The following is a 20899-nucleotide window of genomic DNA, read 5'->3' as shown; positions in this document are numbered from 1 at the left end:
GGCCAGGTGGTGGTAGTCTGAACTCAAATCCTGTTTTGTTCAAAACCCAAAATCGCAGCCTGCCCAAAGGTGAACTAATATACAATGCTCAAATCATACTTCTGAAGCAGGTGGGCACCGAAAAGCTTAGTCTGAAGATAATATAACATCATAAAAACATCAAACAGAGAATGGAGATGGGAAGCACATCCATGATATAGATAATCTTTTTTATTTTAACCCTTGACCTTTTACAGTGCATTAAATTTGTTTACACAATTATTTGCTAAGTGACAGGTTTTAGCCACTAGTACAGAATCAGATAACTATGTATTATATTACATATTTGGGTTCCACAACCTCCTCCTTAAGGTTTTGCCTTAATCAACATTGTGTGAAAAGACCCCAAAAGTTATTATGCAATGGATAACCATGACAACCATACAAACTCAATATTTAAGTTAAATCTTTAAATCTTCAGTTCATTCATTTACAAACAAATCAATCTCATTATCTTTATCTAATGGACATGTCCCTGTTCTGATATTTAAATAGTTTCCATGTTGTTAAAGCAGCTATCTGTACCATTAAAACAAACCAAGCAGTGGCCAGTTAGTTAACCTGCTGTCGTCTCCTTGAGAAATGCTTTCAAAAATAAAAATACCAAAATAAAGTAAATATGGTACTATTGTGTCAAGGAAAGCTCATTAGACGAAACAAACACAGAGCTTTTTGCAATAGAACAATTTGTTGGAACCACAGCCAAACTCTGGCAAGGCGTCCAAACTGATTTAGCTACGTTCCACAACAGTTTCAGTTCATTTTGGAAACATGACAAACTCAGTTTAGATACAAGGCCAAACTCGCCTACTGTAAGCACAGGAAATAAAGAAATAGCATTTTAGTACTTTCTCTGGAGTCTTTTTAATGCCAGGTACTACATTCTGAGACAGGAACCTGACAAGGACAATGATCGAACGATTGATCGAACAATCAATCAAAAGACGAGGGTTGAGCAGTCAATCGCAACAGGACAATGTTACTGTACATCAACAAGCCCCTCTCAAACATCACTGTAGAAATACAGTACCTGTCAAATGTTTGGACACAGCTACTCATTCCAGGGTTTGTCTTTATTTGGACTATTTTCTATATTGCAGAATAGTAGTGAAGTAACACATATGAAATAACACAGATGGACTCATGTAGTCACCCAAAAAGTTTTAAACAAATCATAATATATTTTATATTTGAGATTATTCAAAGTAGCCACCCTTTTGCCTCGATGACAGCTTTGAACACTCTTGGCATTCTCTCAACCAGCTTCATGAGGTAGTCAGGAATGCATTTCAATTAACAGGTGTGCCTTGTTAAAAGTTAATTTGTGGAATTTCTGTCCTTCTTAATGTGTTTGAGCCAATCAGTTGTGGTGTGACATGATATAGATAGCCCTATGATAAAGATAAAGATAAAGATAGCCCTATTTGGTAAAAGACCAAGTCCATATTTTTATTTGATTTTACCTTTATTTTGCTAGGCAAGTCAGTTAAGAACAAATTCTTATTTTCAATGACGGCCTAGGAACAGTGGGTTAACTGCCTGTTCAGGGGCAGAACGACAGATTTGTACCTTGTCAGCTCGGGGATTCAAACTTGCAACCTTTCGGTTAACAGAACAGCTCAAATAAGCAAAGAGATATGACAGTCCATCATTACTTTAAGACATGAAGGTCAGTCAATGCGGAAAATTTCTTCAAGTGCAGTTGCAAAAACCATCAAGCACTAATGATGAAACTGGCTCTCATGAAGACCACCACAGGAAAGGAACACCCAGAGTTACCTCTGCTGCATAGGATAAGTTCATTAGAGTTACCAGCCTCAGAAATTGCAGCCCAAATAAATAGTTAAAGTAACAAACACATCACAACATCAACTGTTGAATCAGGCCTTCGTGGTCGAACTACTACTACCACTACTAAATGACACCAATAAGAAGAAGAGACTTGCTTGGGCCTAGAATCACGAGCAATGGATATTAGAACGGTGGAAATCTGTCCTTCGGTCTGATGAGTCTAAATTTGAGATTTTGGGTTCCAACCGCCGTGTCTTTGTGAGACGCAGAGAAGGTGAACGGATGATCTCCGCATGTATGGTTCCCACCATGAAGCATGGAGGAGGAGGTGTGTCGGGGTGCTTTGTTGGTGACACTGTCTGTGATTTATTTATTTTTCAAGGCACACTTAACCAGCATGGCTACCACAGCATTCTGCAGCGATAAGCCATCCCATCTGGTTAGCGCTTAGTGGGACTATCATTTGTTTTTCAACAGGACAATGACCCAATACACCTCAAGGATGTGTAAGGGCTATTTGACCAAGAAGGAGAGTGATGGAGTGCTGCGTCAGATGACCTGGCCTCCACAATCACCCAGCCTCAACCCAATGGAGATGGTTTTACTATGAGTTGGACCACAGAGTGAAGGAAAAGCAGCAAACAAGTGCTCAGCATATTTGGGAACTCATTCAAGATTGTTGGAAAATAATTCCAGGTGAAGCTGGTTGAGAGAATGCCAAGAGTGTGCAAAGCTGTCATCAAAGCAAAAGGTGGCTACTTTGAAGAATCAAATATAAATATATTTGGATTTGTTTAACACTTTTTTGGATATGTAAAATATGTGTTATTTAATCGTTTTGATGTCTTCACTATTATTCTACAATATAGAAAATAGTAAAAAATAAAGAAAAAACATTGAATGAGTAGGTGTGTCCAAACTTGACTGATACTGTATACTCCATTATTCAAAACCCCTCCATCCATCCCTCCCTCCCTCCCTCCATCCCTCCCTCCCTCTCCCATCAGCTAACAGCCATCAAGTACTTTCTAGTGATCTTTCAAGTCATACTCTATGACAACATTGACTAAAACCCTCTATTTGGAAACGTGGAAACAACTTTCCTTGTCTGTATGGTTAGCCATTCTATTATCATTTTTTAAGACTCCTCTGATCAGGTGCATGTCCGAATGACAATTATTTATTTGTTATAAACCTTTCTCGATACAAATAGTGGGGTACCTCTAATGTTAAAACAGTTGTGACAGGACTTGAGAATAGCATTGATGAAAGCAGAACCACATTAACTGTGCATATTATTATTCTTTTTAAATAACACAATGCAGGAATGAAAAAGTACACAACCCACCTAATGTGCATTAACATGAACGGTAACACTTGTCATAACATGGTCATAACACTGTCATGACCCATATATTTACACCTGTTGTGACATCTGTTTCGTTATTTGATGACTGCAGTTGTGACACCTACATAAGTGTCACAACTTTTTTTTAAATGTAATACTTTTAGATGTTTCCTTTCGTGTGAATGTTTGTTTCTTGAAACCTTTGTTGTTGTAATGAATTCTTTACAGTCATGTTATTTTTCATCATCATCACTGTCATGAAGCATTATGGCCACCCTGTGTCACTTTACTTGGACTGAGAAAATACACTTTATGACACTGTCAAGAAGCATTATGACCATCATAATCATATAAGCCAGATAGGCTCATTTTACATCCCCTTTAAATCAGTCAAAAAGAGGGTGTCTTTGTCCTGCTCCTGAAATCTTCTCCTGCATTCATCCAGTCATCAGCATTGGGTTAGGTGCATGTCTGACATCAATGTGTGCGAAATTACAATGTTCATTAAATATGGTCAACTTAAAAAAATATACATAACATCACAACCAGCCATAAAATAACTACTGTGGTAGGTTTTGTGTGTTTTTACTTTTATGTAGGTGTCATAACCAGCCATAAAATAACTACTGTGGTAGGTTTTGTGTGTTTTTACTCTTATGTAGGTGTCATAACCAGCCATAAAATAACTACTGTGGTAGGTTTTGTGTGTTTTTACTCTTATGTAGGTGTCATAACCAGCCATAAAATAACTACTGTGGTAGGTTTTGTGTGTTTTTACTCTTATGTAGGTGTCATAACCAGCCATAAAATAACTACTGTGGTAGGTTTTGTGTGTTTTTACTCTTATGTAGGTGTCATAACCAGCCATAAAATAACACAATATATGTCACAACAAGTCTAAATATGTGTCATGAGTGTTATGACCATATTATATTATATTATGTCAGCTGTTATGACATATGAAATGGTTATGACCACGTCATAACGTTTTGTGATGCTGGGTGTCAAGTGTTACCGCATAATCAAATATTACCGTCAGTCTTCCAGTTACTCCAACACACTTGTCCATTTCATTTCTAACATTTACATTCAAGCTCCACAAAAAGATACAACAGCAAGTAAAACAGCAGATTTCTCCCTTTCGCTCGAGTTTGGTCTCAAATTCCCTTAAATACACAAACAGCTTGCAGTGCACAAAATAATAAGAATACAAAATTAGACTTAAATACTGTAGCAGCATTTTTTCTTTTTCTTGTTAAAGTTGTCATCAGCCTCCATTTAACAGGTAAAGTTTTGGAGTCCCCAACACTTGGGAGGGCGAGAGATTGTCCTTGGAGGCGAGTAGGTGTGTGTGTGTGTGTGTGTGTGTGTGTGTGTGTGTGTGTGTGTGTGTGTGTGTGTGTGTGTGTGTGTGTGTGTGTGTGTGTGTGTGTGTGTGTTTTTCGGGCGAGGAGGCACATTATGGGGTGGTTGGTTGGTGTATGTGAGTGAGAGGGATGCTCTAGAATGGGGGTGGACATTCAGGTAGGTTTGAGATGGAGCTACAGGAGCAGGGGGGTGGCATGGGGCATCAGGGGGTATCTGAGGCACCAGTGGAGAACAATAGCCCCAGGGCAGGACAGCAGGATGCTGCAGCCTTCCTTCCAGGCTGGAAATGTGTTAGACCAAAAGGGGTTCAACTCAATGGGATAGCCTCCATAACAACTCTTCCTCATCCATCTCCCTCACTCAGTTAATTCACTGTCATCCCCTATCTTCTTCCACTCCTCAGTCAGTCTCTCATCCCCAGTGGTCAGTGGCCTCTCTCCATTCTCAAGCTTCGCCTCCCTGCCACAGAGCAACCACAAGTCCTCCTCATCTTCCCACACAGCCAAGACCAGAGCATGTTAGGGTAGTAAGGAGCAGGGCACATGGCTCAAGCTGATCCAAGAAGGTGCTGATCCAGGTCCTAACCGGGCCAAACTGAACTAGGCCAGGCCAGACTGAGCCAGGACTGGGACACTCAGTAAGGGGCTCTCTCTCCTGTCTCTCAGCTGGAGGCTGTGGCGATGGGCTTCTTGAGCTGCTGGCTGCAGATCTCTCTGTTCCTAGCCTCCAGCAGCAGGTCATAGCAGACGTTACACACTAAGACAGGGTCATACAGCTGCTGGTCTGGGATGGGCAGCTTCAGGTGGCAGCAGTCTTTACAGAACACATTGCCACAGTTCCTAGAGATGGGAAAAGAGCAAACAGAGTCAACAACTAGATTCACATTTGAGTCATTTGGCAGATGCTCTATTCCTGAGAGTGCATTCAACTAAGGTAGGAAAAACAACCAACTTTCTTCAAAACTGCTGATATCTGCAACTAGATTCACTAAAGATGCAAGGGATGTCGTACTGTCGTGCTGTAAGTCTTTTTTTAATCTCAAATCACGGTTGGTGTGGTATAAAATCTGCTGTGCGTTGAAGGTTTATGCTATGTTTATTATCCTACACTTTACATTTTGGCTTCTTGATTAGTGGGCAATGGTAAAGCTAAACAAACCTGCAGTGATGTCGTCGCTTGGCCATCCAGAACTCACAGTCGCAGTTGAAACAATGGGAGGCCATGTGATCGGGCACCCACCTGGTGACCTGCAGATACACGCATTTCTTTTAGAACAGTGTGTGATACATACAGTGCCTTCAGAAAGTATTCACACCCTTTGACGTTCTCCACATTTTGTTGTGTTACAGCCTGTATTTAAAATGGATTAACTTTTTATGGCTGCAGGGGCAGTATTGAGTAGCTTGGATGAAAAGGTGCCCATATCAAACGGCCTGCTCCTCAGTCATAGTTGCTAATATTTGCATATTATTATTAGTATTGGATAGAAAACACTCTGAAGTTTCTAAAACTGTTTGAATGATGTCTGTGAGTATAACAGAACTCATATGGCAGGCAAAATCCTGAGTTGAAATCAAAACAGGAAGTCAGAAATCTGGTGTATGTATTCACCAGTCCCCAATGAAATCCCCTTGAGATATGAATGATGTTGCACTGCCTAGGGGTTCCACTAGATGTCAACCATCAATAGAAATTATAATGAGGCTTCTATGTTGTTGTGGGAGTGAATGAGAGCAGAATATATCAGCTGTCCATCAAGCAGCCATTTTGTGATCGCACTTTTTCCTCATGGTAGTCACTTGCGTTCCATTGCTCACGAAGACAAGAAGGAATACTCCGGTTGGAACGTTATTGAAGCTATATGTTAAAAACATCCTAACGATTGATTCTGTACTTAGTTTTAAATGTTTCTTTGACTTTCTGGAGGATCGAGTTTTGAAATCAGTGGAATTAGAGTATGATAGCTAAAGAGATGGAGAAAATACCTGTTTCCGGATTACATCTTCAAACTAAGGGAAACCGTGGCATGGCATCCGTGACAGGGAGACACGTCCATCATGCATGATGATGTATGCAGGTAAGATAGTCTAGCTAGCTACATTTTCATATGTTACATGTTTATAATTTTGACAGAATGTAGTTTCATTTCAAGCTAAAGTGTACTGTTAGCTAGCTAGCTAACATTAGCTGGCTGGCTCCCTAGCTAATGCTACGGGTATGACGTTATTATTCGTATCCCAGAACCGTTTGCTTTGCTAGTTAGAGCCTAATGTTAGCTGAAATTGTTGCCAGCAGAGCTGGTTAGGCTATTTTCATGTTATCCGGAGGTAAACAAATGTGTGGAACTAAAGCTTAAGAGGGTGTGAACGATGCTGAATGGGTGTAGACAAAGAGGAGCAAAGAGAAGGCCATTTTCTCAAAAGTGAGTTTACAAGTTTAACAACTTTCAAAGCAGATTACTTTCCCATTGTTTCTCAAAAAATGGAGTGTATGATTTACCATTTTGTAGTCTCCACTTTTATCAATGTAAAAAACACAATTTGACATTTTGCTACATAAGACCAAATCCAGGTTGTGAGTCACAAATGTCTTGAGTCAATACGTATTCAACCCCTTTGTTATGGCAAGCCTAAATAAGTTCAGGAGTAAATATGTGCTTAACAAGTCACATAATAAAGTTGTATGGACTCTCTGTGCAATAATAGTGTTTAAACTGATGGATTTTTACAGGAATATTTTTATTATGCTAATTGGATTTTCACAGGTGCACGGACATCAACATTACAGGGTTAACATGATTTTTGAACGACTATCTCATCTCTGTACCCCACACATTCAATTATCTGTAAGGTCCCTCAGTCAAGCAATGAATTTTCAAATACAGTTTCAACCACCAGACAGGTTTTCCAATGCCTTGCAAAGAAGGTCACCTATTGGTAGATGGCAAAAAATAAAAAAAAGCAGATACTGAATATTCCTTTGAGCATAGTGAAGTTATTAATTACACTTTGGATGGAATATCAATACACCCAGTCACTACAAAGACACAAGGGTCCTTCCTAACTCAGTTACCGTAGAGGAAGGAAAGGGTTCAGGGATTTCACCAGTTACATAGTTTAATGGCTGTGATAGGAGAAAACTGAGGCTGGATCAACAACATTGTAGTTACTCCATAATACTAGCCTAATTAGTGGGTGAGAGATTGAAATGTTTAAAAAAAATGTATTGCCTTGTAGGTGATAGATAGCCTTCTTCGTTACACTTGGTACCTGGAGCGATTACAATGCCTCGGGAATTTGATTGTGAAATGTAGCCTACCTGATAACAAGGATACTTTGTCTATCATACCGTTTAACTCTACTTATTAACCACCAATATAGGTTATTTCACAGCAACTCTCCGTGACACATTGTGCTTCCGCACAAAACAATTACTTTTGTTAGCGCTTGTTAGAAATTCTGTTCCAGGTTCGGTCTTATTGTTTCTGATGTGCCTGAAGGTTTGGGCTGTGATGGTAAGAGCTGATCCTAAATCAGTTTGTAATGCGTGGAACCGAATATGAAACGTCGGCTCAACAAATACAACATGGAATGTGGCACACCACAAAAACATATACATTTTGAAAAATGTAATTTCACTTGTTTAGAGACTAACATTTTGTATATTTTCTTTAGTTTCGCTATTTTTATTTAAGGTTAACAAATAGAAAGGGTGAAGTTCACTTTAGTTTTTGTGTTCTGGAAGCCAAGAGAACTAGCTACAGATTGTTACATCAGATAATGTGAAGAGGACTGGCCGCCCCTCATAGCCTGGTTCCTCTCTAGGTTTCTTCCTAGGTTTTGGCCTTTCTAGGGAGATTTTCCTAGCTATATAAATACATTTGACTTGAATTGATTAATTGAGAGCGAAAAAAGGAAGCCTGTACAGAATAAAAATATTCCAAAACCTGCATCCTGTTTGCAACAAGGCACTAAAATAATACTGCAAATAAATTGGCAAAGCAATGAACTTTTTGTCCTTAATACAAAGTGTTATGTTTTTGGCAAATCCAATTAAACACTACTGAGTACCACTCTCGGTATTTTCAATTATAGTGGCGGCTGCATCATGTTATGAGTATGCTTGTAATCGTTAAGGACTGGGGAGTTTCTTAGGATAAAAAAAATGGTAGGGAGCTAAGTACAGGCCAAATCTACACTGAAGTTACTTACCAAGAAGTCAGTGAATATTCACGAGTGTCCGAGTTACAGTTTTGACTTCTACTTGAAAATCTATGGCAAGTTTTGAAAGATCTGAAAATGGTTGTCTAGCAATGATCAACAACTAATTTGACAGAGCTTGATTTTTTTTTTAAAGAATAATGGGCAAATCTTGCACAATCCGGGTGTGGAAAGCGCTTAGACTCACAGTAGTAATTGCTGTCAAAGGTGCTTCTACAAAGTATTGACTCAGGCGTGTGAAAACTGATGTACTGTAAATGAGATATTTCTGTATTTAATTTATAATAAATGAGCAAAAATTTCTAAAAATATGTTTTCACTTTGACATTATACGGTATTGTGTGTAGATGGGTGAATTATTAGTATTTATTTTTATCCATTTTGAATTCAGGCTGTAATAAGAAAATTTGGAATAAGTCAAGGGATATGAACACTTTCTGAAGGCACTGTACGTATCTGAAAGGTGGAAAGATGAGTGGGAGAGGAGAGGCTGTAGTATACAGGTGTAGTATAGGGTTATATATAAGAAGCAGTAGAGAGAGAGAGAAACCTGAAGCAGACTATGAGGGACGCTGACCTCTGTGTCCTTCTGCTCCACTCTGTCCCAGCTGCCCTCGGAGAAACAGTCCTCGCTGTGATCCGACAGACTTTCCTCCTCGTCACTGTCGTCTGACTCACGCAAACACGTCTGGGAACAGACAGGTTAATATGAGAGGGAGGGAGACAGGTTGAGAGCGAGAGACATATGTCATAATTTCACAGTACAGTAATAATACATTGGGAGTTTATCAACACTGGGTTACTGTTTAAAGTCTACATGTGAGAGTTACTCACAATGTCGTCCTCGTAGTCGACGTCAGGCTCAGAGGGCGGCATGCCGTACTGTCTCTCCAGCCTCATCTGCAGCTGGCGCACCTGTCTCCTCAGCACTTCCACTTCCTGTTTATATCCCGCCTCGATCTGCCTGAGACGCTGCTGCACCGCGTCCATGGGCACCGGCAGCCCGTCATCATCCAGGTAGGCCAGGGAGGGCGGGGAGAAGGGAGAGGCTGGTAAGAACTGGCCGGTTGAAGAGGTGGGTGGAGTGCTGGTGCTGGTTTGGCTGCAGATGGCAGCATAGCCTGAGCTGCTTCTGACTGCAGAGAGCCAGCCTGACTGGACTGGGCTGGAGCTGGCTGGGGCCGGGCCACGGACCCTTTCCTCCTTCTCCCTGCGGCAGCACTGCGAACCCCCGTTAGGCAACCCGTTGGACACGGCCATGCCCTGGGCACGGAGCAGCTTGCCAGCCAGGCGTCGACTCTGGTAGGCGGTGGGCTGGAGGGCCCGACAGAGACCTGAGGAGAGATTGGCTGGGAGGCCAGACTGGACCAGGCCCTGGACACTCTCCCAGTGGGAGCCCAGGAGAGACAGCTCCTCACTGACATTCAGTTGGCTCTGGGAGACCGGGTGTCGCACCGCCACTACCTGGCTGTTGTCAACAGGGGGCACTGTAGATGCGGAGGCCATTGCTACTCTTGGTACTGCTACTACACATTCTCTCAGAGGCACCAGCTCTCTACCACTTACAACCTCTGTCCTCTTCCCTTCTCTCTCCGCTCCCTGGGCCTGGGTCTGGGCCTGGGGTAAGGCCCACTCTGGGGCCTGGGTCTGGCCCAGACTTTCTCTCCTGCTGTGGGGCAGTGTTGGTGGGGCCTCTGCTTTGTCCGTGAGGGTCTCTGTGGAGTATTCCATGGCCATAGAGAATAGAGGAACTAGCTGCTCGAGGGCCGGCAGCTCTGCAGACACTGAGTGGCTGTTCTGGAGGCCATTGGTGATAGGCCCATTCAGAACAGCTGCCGGTAGTGGGCCCTTCCAGGAAGGTGGGGAAGGTAGGCATGCTTCTGCTGCCCGGGCAGGGTGGGTAGTGACCTCAGCAGTCCTGTAGCGGCTGTCAGCCGCCTGTTGTGGCAAGGGAGGTGGAGGGCAATGGGGGCTGGTGGTCTGGGGGAGGGAATGGAGGAGAATGGGTGTGGGCAGGGGGAGAGGGGTGGGGTGGGGAAAGCCCTTCTCCAGAGTGACGGGGGGGAGGGGCAGGGAGGGCAGAGGTTGTGTCGTCAGACAAATCTCCTCTCTCAACTCCTCCTCCTCAAAGCCCTCTTCCCTTGGCTCCATCTCCAGGGGTGTGGTAGGAGGAGTCTGAGTGACAGGCTCCACCTCCGAGTCATTGTCGTCCAATCCCGTGTCAGGGCTGATGTCCTCGGGGCTATCGGGTTCCGCCCCTCCTCCTATAGCAGCCATAGGCTCCAAGCCATGGGCAGTACGGCCCTCCTGGCAGTGCTTGTTGAGGTTGGGGTCGCTAGAGGTGCGGGTGAGGGCCATCCCGTTCTCACAGGCCGACACCAGGTTGTCCATGGAGCGAGACTTAGGAAGCCTGCACAAAGGGGAACAAATACCAATCTCAAGTTGACGGAGCTTCCCTCATCTGTGAGCTTCCTTCTGTACCACTAGAGAGCAGGCTGGATCTGAGCAACAAGATGTAAGATAGTGAACCAAGCCCACCTTCAGTTTTCACCACAAGCCTGTTGCCTCCTTATTTAATAAGCCTTGAGAAGAGAGAGCTCAGAGCAATACAAGGAATACAAGTAGGTCGACGATGGCTTGAGATAAAATTAAGTAAATGGTCTTACGAAAACGCTAATGGGCTATATTGATGAATAGAGACGGAGATGGATGAATGGAGTGAGTGGGTAAGGGATAGCCCCACCTGTCGAGAGATTGTGAGGTGAGCTCATCTCCCTGTGCGCAGGGGCACAGGTAGAGCTCCATGGCGTCCTCGGCAGTGGTGCAGGGGGAGGAGGTGGGCAAGTAGACGGCCGTCCACAGCTGCAGGGCCCGGGTGTGGCACACCGGCTGCAGCACCTGGACACAGGGGACAGGGAGGAGAGGACCAGGGGGCAGAGGTCAATAAAAGACAAACACATAAATTAGGTTTTGTCTCAGTAAATCCATATAAATGGTGCCGATATTATTTTTTATGCATTCATCGTGAATATTTGGATGAGAGCATCTTTCCTTTCTTTTAAAGGTCAACAAAAGTATCAAAAAGCTCCACTCATTACCGACACACTATGATCCTGGGCGTCATCAGAAGTGTATTGGACGTGGGAAAGATTGGCACCTTTGCCTCAATGTGAAAATGGAGGAGAGGGGAGGAGATAATGTGGATAGTATAGAACAGAAGAAGAAGAGAGAAGAAAAACGTGACCGTAGAGGTAGGTTACCATCTCATGACAGGGAATATAAAGGAAGTTCTGGAAGTTCTTGTTGCCGGTGCGGAGCAGAGACCAGATGGAGCAGGTGCGTTTGTAGATGTTGCGGGCCTCTCTCTCCCGCCCGTTGTTACACAGGAACGTCCCGTACAGGCACGAGTATGTGTGCTGAACCAGCTTGACCTGGGAGGAGAGGAACACAACACATTTAGCCGCTACACACATTCCTTACAATACATACACTCACTCTCGTACACTCTTAACAAAGAGACCAAAGGTATATATAGTTTTACAATGCCTTTACAATGGCTTTTTCTTAGTCCTTGCACAGCACACAATACTGAGACACAATACTGAGACTTCCGGCGCCGACAGAGATGGCCGCCTCACTTCGCTTCGCGTTCCTAGGAAACTATGCAGTATTTATATTTTTTACGTGTTATTTCTTACATTGGTACCCCAGGTAATCTTAGGTTTCATTACATACAGTCGGGAGGAACTACTGAATATAAGAGCAACGTCAACTCACCATCATTACTACCAGGAATATGACTTTCCCGAAGTGGATCCTGTGTTCTGCCTTCCACCCAGGACAATGGATCGGATCCCAGCCGGCAACCCAAAACAACGACGTCGTAAAAGAGGCAAGCGAAGCTGTCTTCTGGTCAGGCTCCGGAGACGGGCACATTGCGCACCGCTCCCTAGCATACTACTCGCCAATGTCCAGTCTCTTGACAACAAGGTAGATGAAATCCGAGCAAGGGTTGCATTCCAGAGAGACATCAGAGATTGTAACGTTCTTTGCATCACGGAAACATGGCTCACTCGAGAGACGCTATCGGAGTCGGTGCAGCCAGCTGGTTTCTTCACGCATCGCGCCGACAGAAACAACCATCTTTCTGGTAAGAAGAGGGGCGAGGGGTATGCCTTATGATTAACGAGACGTGGTGTGATCATAACAACGTACAGGAACTCAAGTCCTTCTTTTCACCTGACTTAGAATTCCTCACAATCAAATGTCGACCGCATTATCTACCAAGGGAATTCTCTTCGATTATAATCACAGCCGTATATATTCACCCCCAAGCAGACACATCGATGGCCCTGAACAAACTTTATTTGACTCTATGCAAACTGGAAACTACATATCCTGAGGCTACATACATTGTAGCTGGGGATTTTAACAAGGCTAATCTGAAAACAAGACTCCCTAAATTGCATCAGCATATTGATTGCGCAACTGGGCTGGTAAAACCCTGGATCATTGTTTTTCTAACTTCCGCGACGCATATAAGGCCCTCCCCCGCCCTCCTTTCGGAAAAGCTGACCACGACTCCATTTTGTTGCTCCCAGCCTACAGACAGAAACTAAAACAAGAAGCTCCCGCGCTCAGGTCTGTTCAACGCTGGTCCGACCAATCTGATTCCACGCTTCAAGACTGCTTCGTTCACGTGGATTGGGATATGTTCCGCATTGCGTCCAACAACATTGACGAATACGATGATTCGGTGAGCGAGTTCATTAGAAAGTGCATTGACGATGTCGTACCCATAGCAACAATTAAAACATTCCCAAACCAGAAACCGTGGATTGATGGCAGCATTCACATGAAACTGAAAGCACGAACCACTGCTTTTAACCAGGGCAGGGTGACCGGAAACATGAATACCGAATACAAACAGTGTAGCTATTCCCTCCGCAAGGCAATCAAACAAGCTAAGCGTCAGTATAGAGACAAAGTAGAGTCACAATTCAACGGCTCAGACACAAGAGGTATGTGGCAGGGTCTACAGTCAATCACGGATTACAAAAAGAAAACCAGCCCCGTCGCGGACCAGGATGTCTTACTCCCAGACAGACTAAACTTTTTTGCCCGCTTTGAGGACAATACAGTGCCACTGACACGGCCCGCAACCAAAACCTGCGGACTCTCCTTCACTGCAGCCGGCGTGAGTAAAACATTTAAACGTGTTAACCCTCGCAAGGCTGCAGTCCCAGACGGCATCCCCAGCCGCGTCCTCAGAGCATGCGCAGACCAGCTGGCTGGTGTGTTTACGGACATATTCAATCAATCCTTATCCCAGTCTGCTGTTCCCACATGCTTCAAGAGGGCCACCATTGTTCCTGTTCCCAAGAAAGCTAAGGTAACTGAGCTCATCATGAAGTGCTTTGAGAGACTAGTCAAGGACCATATCACCTCCACAATACCTGACACCCTAGACCCTAGTACCCTCCAAACTCATAATCAAGCTAGAGACCCTGGGTCTCGACCCCGCCCTGTGCAACTGGGACTTCCTGACGGGCCGCCCCCAGGTGGTAAGGGTAGGTAACAACATCTCCACCCCGCTGATCCTCAACACTGGGGCCCCACAAGGGTGCGTTTTGAGCCCTCTCCTGTACTCCCTGTTCACCCACGACTGCGTGGCCATGCACGCCTCCAACTCCATCAGGTTTGCGGACGACACTACAGTGGTAGGCTTGATTACCAACGATGACGAGACGGCCTACAGGGCGGAGGTGAGGGACCTCGGAGTGTGGTGTCAGGAAAATAACCTCACACTCAACGTCAACAAAACAAAGGATATGATTGTGGACTTCAGGAAACAGCAGAGGGAGCACCCCCCTATCCACATCGACGGGACAGTAGTGGAGAGGGTAGTAAGTTTTAAGTTCCTCGGCGTACACATCACGGACAAACCGAATTGGTCCACCCACACAGACAGCGTCGTGAAGAAGGCACAGCAGCGCCTCTTCAACCTCAGGAGGCTGAAGAAATTCGGCTTGTCACCAAAAGCACTCACAAACTTCTACAGATGCACGGTCGAGAGCATCCTGTCGGGCTGTATCACCGCCTGGTACGGCAACTGCTCCGCCCACAACCGTAAGGCTCTCCAGAGGGTAGTGAGGTCTGCACAACGCATCACCGGGGCAAACTACCTGCCCTCCAGGACACCTACTCTACCCGATGTCACAGGAAGGCCATAAAGATCATCAAGGACAACAACCACCCGAGCCACTGCCTGTTCACCCCGCTATCATCCAGAAGGCGAGGTCAGCACAGGTGCATCAAAGCAGGGACCGAGAGACTGAAAAACAGCTTCTATCTCAAGGCCATCAGACTGTTAAACAGCCACCACTAACATTGTGTGGCTGCTGCAAACACACTGACTCAACTCCAGCCACTTTAATAATGGAAATTGATGGAAAAATATGTCACTAGCCACTTTAAACAATGCTACTTAATATAATGTTTACATACCCTACATTACTCATCTCATATGTATATACTGTACTCTATATCATGTACTGCATCTTTATGTAATACATGTATCACTAGCCACTTTAAACTATGCCACTTTGTTTACATACCCTACATTACTCATCTCATATGTTTCTACTGTACTCGATACCACCTACTGCATCTTGCCTATGCCGTTCTGTATCATCACTCATTCATATATCTTTATGTACATATTCTTTATCCCTTTACACTTCTGTGTATAAGGTAGTAGTTTTGGAATTGTTAGGTTAGATTACTCGTTGGTTATTACCGCATTGTCGGAACTAGAAGCACAAGCATTTCGCTACACTTGCATTAACAACTGCTAACCATGTGTATGTGACAAATAAAATTGGATTTGATTTGTATGTACACTTTAAGACACAATACACATAATACTTTGTTCAAAGGTTACTGTCTGATACCTCTTATGTACAAACGTAAAATAAATCGTCAAGACATGTCCTATGCCAACAGAAGAGTAGTAAAATTGCCAGGTAGAAAGAGAGAGAAGGTGAAGGCAAAGAGAAAGAGAAAGGAGAGAAAAAGAGAGAGAAGAGAATGATTGGGTAAAGGAAAGTGAGAGAATTAAATCGAAAAGGAGAGGTGGTAAGTGTAGCCTACTGTACATACCAAGAATGCCTCGTTGAACTCGAAGAAGCAGGGGAACTGTTTGAGCAGCTGGTGAACACAGTCTAGCCACTGTAGGAAGACAGGACACTGCTCATTCACATCCTCAGCACTCTCCTGGTGACCGCAGCGATCGCCAAACTTATGACCGTAGTCCAACCACTCTGTCTCCACCAGTACCTGGAAACCCTGTGGATGGGTGGGTGGGGGGGGTTCAGTTGTGTTTCTCACACCATGGCATAAAAAAGGTGTGTGTGTGTTTTTGGTCAATTCAATAGGGTGTGCGAAACAATTGGTAATACCATGAACTTTCACTATCAAAATGTAACAAAACCTGAGATTTGCTGCATCAGTGTTAGTCTTAGTGACCACAGTATCCTAAGGGCCAGGGGTCAGAACGTGTCAGAGTGTGAGTGTGTATGTGTGTCTACCTCTAGTGTCCTATAGAAGGGGTCCAGCAAGATCTTGGCAAGAGCCACAATCTGTGGGGTGCGGTCCCACCCGTCTGAACAATGCACCAGGACAGGACGTCCCTCCCTTTCCACAGCAGAGCACACTAGAGTGGCAGCCTTCAGCATGACGGATAGGTGCTGCAGCCAACGGGTGCTCTCCAGAGCAGAAAGCCAGCTGGGAATACACAAGCCAAGGTGGGACCAATCAGAACAGGTATAGAGGTTTTAGAATGCATTCTGAGGGAGGTAAATAAATAACGATGGGTAGAGTAAGCCTGAGGACACCGGGGAGGGGGGTGTGGCAGCGGGAAGTGAAGCCCCTGACCTAGATCTGTAATGGGCTCTGTCATTTTAAAAGGGGTCACTACAGCACCTCTTTTAGAATACCAGGAAATCTACCACTAGAAAAGCCCTCGTGTGCATCATGTGATGTCACTGATTCCAGTTTGGGAGTTGGGGCATGCACTCTCTACATGCAAGGAGACAGTCACACACAAAAGACCTGGGACAAATATTATTTGAAATCTTTTAAGTACTTCAAGCATTTTCTTTAGCCTAACCTAGAATGCCAGGTGGGCGTGTTTGCCCTTTTGGGACTCTTCTATTGCGTCCATTGTGACAGACAAGCTCAATAAAGCACAGTTCAAGTATTTTAAATAATTTCAAATTGTATTTTAAGCCAGGTTTGAGACACACACACACACACACACACTTCAGGCCAGACAGCTATCCTGCCCAGCGGGAACGGGGCTGGATTGCGGCTGGCTGCATTCCCCTTCTCCCTGTGGTGTAACCTTACTGAGGCCTGGAGAAGGGGATAGAGGGATGAAAAGAGAAAGAGAAGGATGGAGGGAGGGAGGGAGGGAGGGAGAGAAAGGTCAGATGGATCCACTTACTTCCCAGGGTCAGGGATCTGGCTACAGACTGTTCGGAGGGACTGGAAGCTGTTCCTAATGGAGTGGATGTTGGCCATGCCCATGAACATCACCTCACAGTTAGGGTAGTACTCTGAAAACAAAAACATAATCACTCAGACTACAGTTAGGGTAATACTAGGAAACACACAGGAACACACACACAATAACTTCCGTCACATGGGGTATTAGTACCCTGCAGACACACAAAGACAAAAATATCATCAGTCAGAATAAAACACCAAGTACAATCTTTACTGCTTAGGGAGAGTGAGCTGTAAAGATGATTGATTACGGTTGTGCTCAAGCTCAGAACACATCCACTTGAAAGAAAACAGGCTAGGCTACTGTCAGGTGATTTGACAGATTGACAGGTCTGAATGTCAACAAGACCAATGTGAGCGGCTCATGACAGCATCTCCCAGAGGGAGAAATAGACCCACAGTGTGGGGCCATGTCATGTTACGCCTCTGCCTTTTGTTTTAAGATGGTCATACTATGGATCATTTAGCTATCTGATTTGGAATTTTAGGACCCCTTAAGGTATAAAAAAAAAAAAAAAAAAAAAAAAAAATATTTGATAAAATATTGAACTTGGCCTTTACTCCTGTAGCCCAGTGAAATACATTGAATAACACATTAATAAATGGCAAAAAATACAGTCCACCCCCAAAATCATAAGGTTTTGAAGTGTTTGTCCTATATCTAAGAAAGCTCAGGAAATATATATTTTTCTCACACATATTTAACCTCTTTTTTTGGGCATTCATTTTTTAAATTTTTACCAGTACCGGTTACCTTCAGACGAGTCCCCTGACACTTTTGGGGGGTTGTAGAGCAACACGGAGACCACCATCATGTTCGTGAGAGTCTCCCTTTTCCATAGAATGGTCATATTAGTAGATCAAACTGTTCAGACGCTACAGACGTTTTTGTGAGAAGATGGATTTTCAGGATGTCTCATGGTCTGACAAACGCCGTTCTAGTTCTGCCACCTTTCACTGCAGATGCGGAAGTGCGACATCGGCAGATTCAAAAAACATATTTCTAGCTGAAAGTGACGGATTTGATGGGGATTTTGTATTATGTTACTTAGATTGGGGTGACTCTAGGTGGTTATAATACACTATTTTTGTCAAATATGACTGGAGTTTAGCCAATATACAGTACCGGAAAGTATTCAGACCCCTTGACGTTTTCCTCTTTGTTACATTACAGCATTATTCTAAAATGGATTAAAGAAAAAAAAAATCCTCATCAATCTACACACAATACCCCATAATGACAAAGCCAAAACAGTTTTTTTTTTTTAATGGTTGCAAATGTATTAAATATTTTTTAAATGAAATACCTTATTTACATAAGTATTCAGACCCTACATAAGTATTCAAACAAAAACAACCTTTGAAATTGAACTCAGGTGCATCCTGTTTCGATTGATCATGTTTGAGATGTTTCTACAACTTCATTGGAGTCCACCTGTGGTAAATTCAATTGATTGGACATGATTTGGAAAGGCACACACCTGTCTATATGAGGTCCCACAGTTGACAGTGCATTTCAGAGCAAAAACCAGGAATTGTCCGTAGAGCTCCGAAACAGTATTGTGTCGAGGCACAGATCTGGGGAAGGGTACCAAAACATTTCTGCAGCATTGAAGGTCCCCAAGAACACAGTGGCCTCCATTCTTAAATGGAAGAAGTTTGGAAGCACCAAGACCCTTCCTGGAGCTGGCCGCCCGGCCAAACTGAGCAATCGAGGGAGAAAGGCCTTGTTCTTTGCTCACTCTGACTAGAGACTTCCTCTGTGGAGATGGGAGAACCTTCCAGAAGGACAACCATCTCTGCAGCACTCCACCAAACACACCTTTATGGTAGAGTGGCCAGGCGGAAGCCACTCATCAGTAAAAGGCACATGACAGCCCGCTTGGAGCTTGCCAAAAGGCACCTAAAAACTCTCAGAACATGAGAAACAAGATTATATGGTCTGATGAAACCAAGATTGAACTCTTTGGCCTGAATGCCAAGCGCAACGTCTGGAAGAAACCTGGCGCCGTCCCTACGGTGAAGCATGTTGGTGGCAGCATCATGCTGTGGGGATGTTTTTCAGTGGCAGGGACTGGGAGACTAGTCAGGATCGAGGGAAAGATGAACGGAGCAAAGTACAGTTGACAGTGCATTTCAGAGCAAAAACCAGGAATTGTCCGTCGAGCTCCGAAACAGGATTGTGTCGAGGCACAGATCTGGGGAAGGGTACCAAAACATTTCTACAGCATTGAAGGTCCATCGATCACCACATTCTTTTGGAGAGATTGGAAACCCAAATTGGTCTACACGGACAAGTTCTGGCCTGGTTTAGATCTTATCTGTCGGAAAGATATCAGTTTGTCTCTGTGAATGGTTTGTCCTCTGACAAATCAACTGTAAATTTCGGTGTTCCTCAAGGTTCCGTTTTAGGACCACTATTGTTTTCACTATATATTTTACCTCTTGGGGGATGTCATTCGAAAACATGTTAACTTTCACTGCTATGCGGATGAAACACAGCTGTACATTTCAATGAAACATGGTGAAGCCCCAAAATTGCCCTCGCTAGGAGCATGTGTTTCAGACATAAGTGGATGGCTGCAAACTTTCTACTTTTAAACTCGGACAAAACAGAGATGCTTGTTCTAGGTCCCAAGAAACAAAGAGGACTTCTGTTGAATCTGACAATTAATCTTAATGGTTGTACAGTCGTCTCAAATAAAACTGTGAAGGACCTCGGCGTTACTCTGGACCCTGATTTCTCTTTTGAAGAACATATCAAGACCATTTCAAGGATAGCTTTTTTCCATCTGGGTAACATTGCAAAAATCAGAAACTTTCTGTCCAAAAATTATGCAGAAAAATGTATCCATGCTTTTGTCACTTCTAGGTTAGACTACTGCAATGCTCTACTTTCCGGCTACCCGGAAAAAGCACTAAATAAACTTCAGTTAGTGCTAAATACGGCTGCTAGAATCCTGACTAGAACCAAAAAATGTGATCATATTACTCCAGTGCTAGTCTCCCTACACTGGCTTCCTGTCAAGGCAAGGCCTGATTTCAATGTTTTACTGCTAACCTACAAAGCATTACATGGGCTTGTTCCTACCTATCTCTCTGATTTGGTCCTGCCGTACATACCAACACGTACGCTACGGTCACAAGACGCAGGCCTCCTAATTGTCCCTAGAATTTCTAAGCAAACAGCTGGAGGCAGGGCTTTCTCCTATAGAGCTCCATTTTTATGGAATGGTCTGCCTACCCATGTAAGAGACGCAAACTCGGTCTCAACCTTTAAGTCTTTACTGAAGACTCATCTCTTCAGTGGGTCATATGATTGAGTGTAGTCTAGCCCAGGAGTGGGAAGGTGAACGGAAAGGCTCTGGAGCAACGAACCGCCCTTGCTGTCTCTGCCTGGCCGGTTCCCCTCTTTCCACTGGGATTCTCTGCCTCTAACCCTATTACAGGGGCTGAGTCACTGGCTTACTGGGGCTCTTTCATACCGTCCCTAGGAGGGGTGCGTCACTTGAGTGGGTTGAGTCACTGATGTGATCTTCCTGTCTGGGTTGGCGCCCCCCCTTGG

The 20899-nt window shown here is 44.1% G+C and overlaps 1 protein-coding gene across 4 annotated transcripts in view; it reads right to left on the bottom strand.

The window, feature by feature from the left end:
* Positions 1 to 3003: 3003 nt before the first annotated feature.
* LOC139420868 (phosphatidylinositol-3,5-bisphosphate 3-phosphatase MTMR4-like) overlaps positions 3004 to 20899 on the bottom strand; it is a 159527-nt gene continuing 141631 nt past the window's right edge. For all 4 annotated transcript variants that reach the window (XM_071171240.1, XM_071171241.1, XM_071171242.1 and 1 more), the window contains 9 exons: positions 17273 to 17384; positions 16356 to 16551; positions 15928 to 16113; positions 12027 to 12197; positions 11510 to 11664; positions 9601 to 11176; positions 9344 to 9454; positions 5705 to 5793; positions 3004 to 5385 (listed from right to left, as the gene is read on the bottom strand). In XM_071171240.1, coding sequence (XP_071027341.1) covers positions 5208 to 5385; positions 5705 to 5793; positions 9344 to 9454; positions 9601 to 11176; positions 11510 to 11664; positions 12027 to 12197; positions 15928 to 16113; positions 16356 to 16551; positions 17273 to 17384 — 2774 coding nt within the window. In that variant the 3' untranslated portion in view covers positions 3004 to 5207. The remainder of the gene's footprint in view (positions 5386 to 5704; positions 5794 to 9343; positions 9455 to 9600; positions 11177 to 11509; positions 11665 to 12026; positions 12198 to 15927; positions 16114 to 16355; positions 16552 to 17272; positions 17385 to 20899) is intronic.

This window comes from Oncorhynchus clarkii, chromosome 12 (genome assembly GCF_045791955.1).
Source record: "Oncorhynchus clarkii lewisi isolate Uvic-CL-2024 chromosome 12, UVic_Ocla_1.0, whole genome shotgun sequence".
Lineage (NCBI taxonomy): Eukaryota > Metazoa > Chordata > Actinopteri > Salmoniformes > Salmonidae > Oncorhynchus > Oncorhynchus clarkii.
The sequence above is the reverse complement of the archived record's forward strand: the minus strand, read 5'-3'. Positions and strand labels throughout refer to the sequence as shown.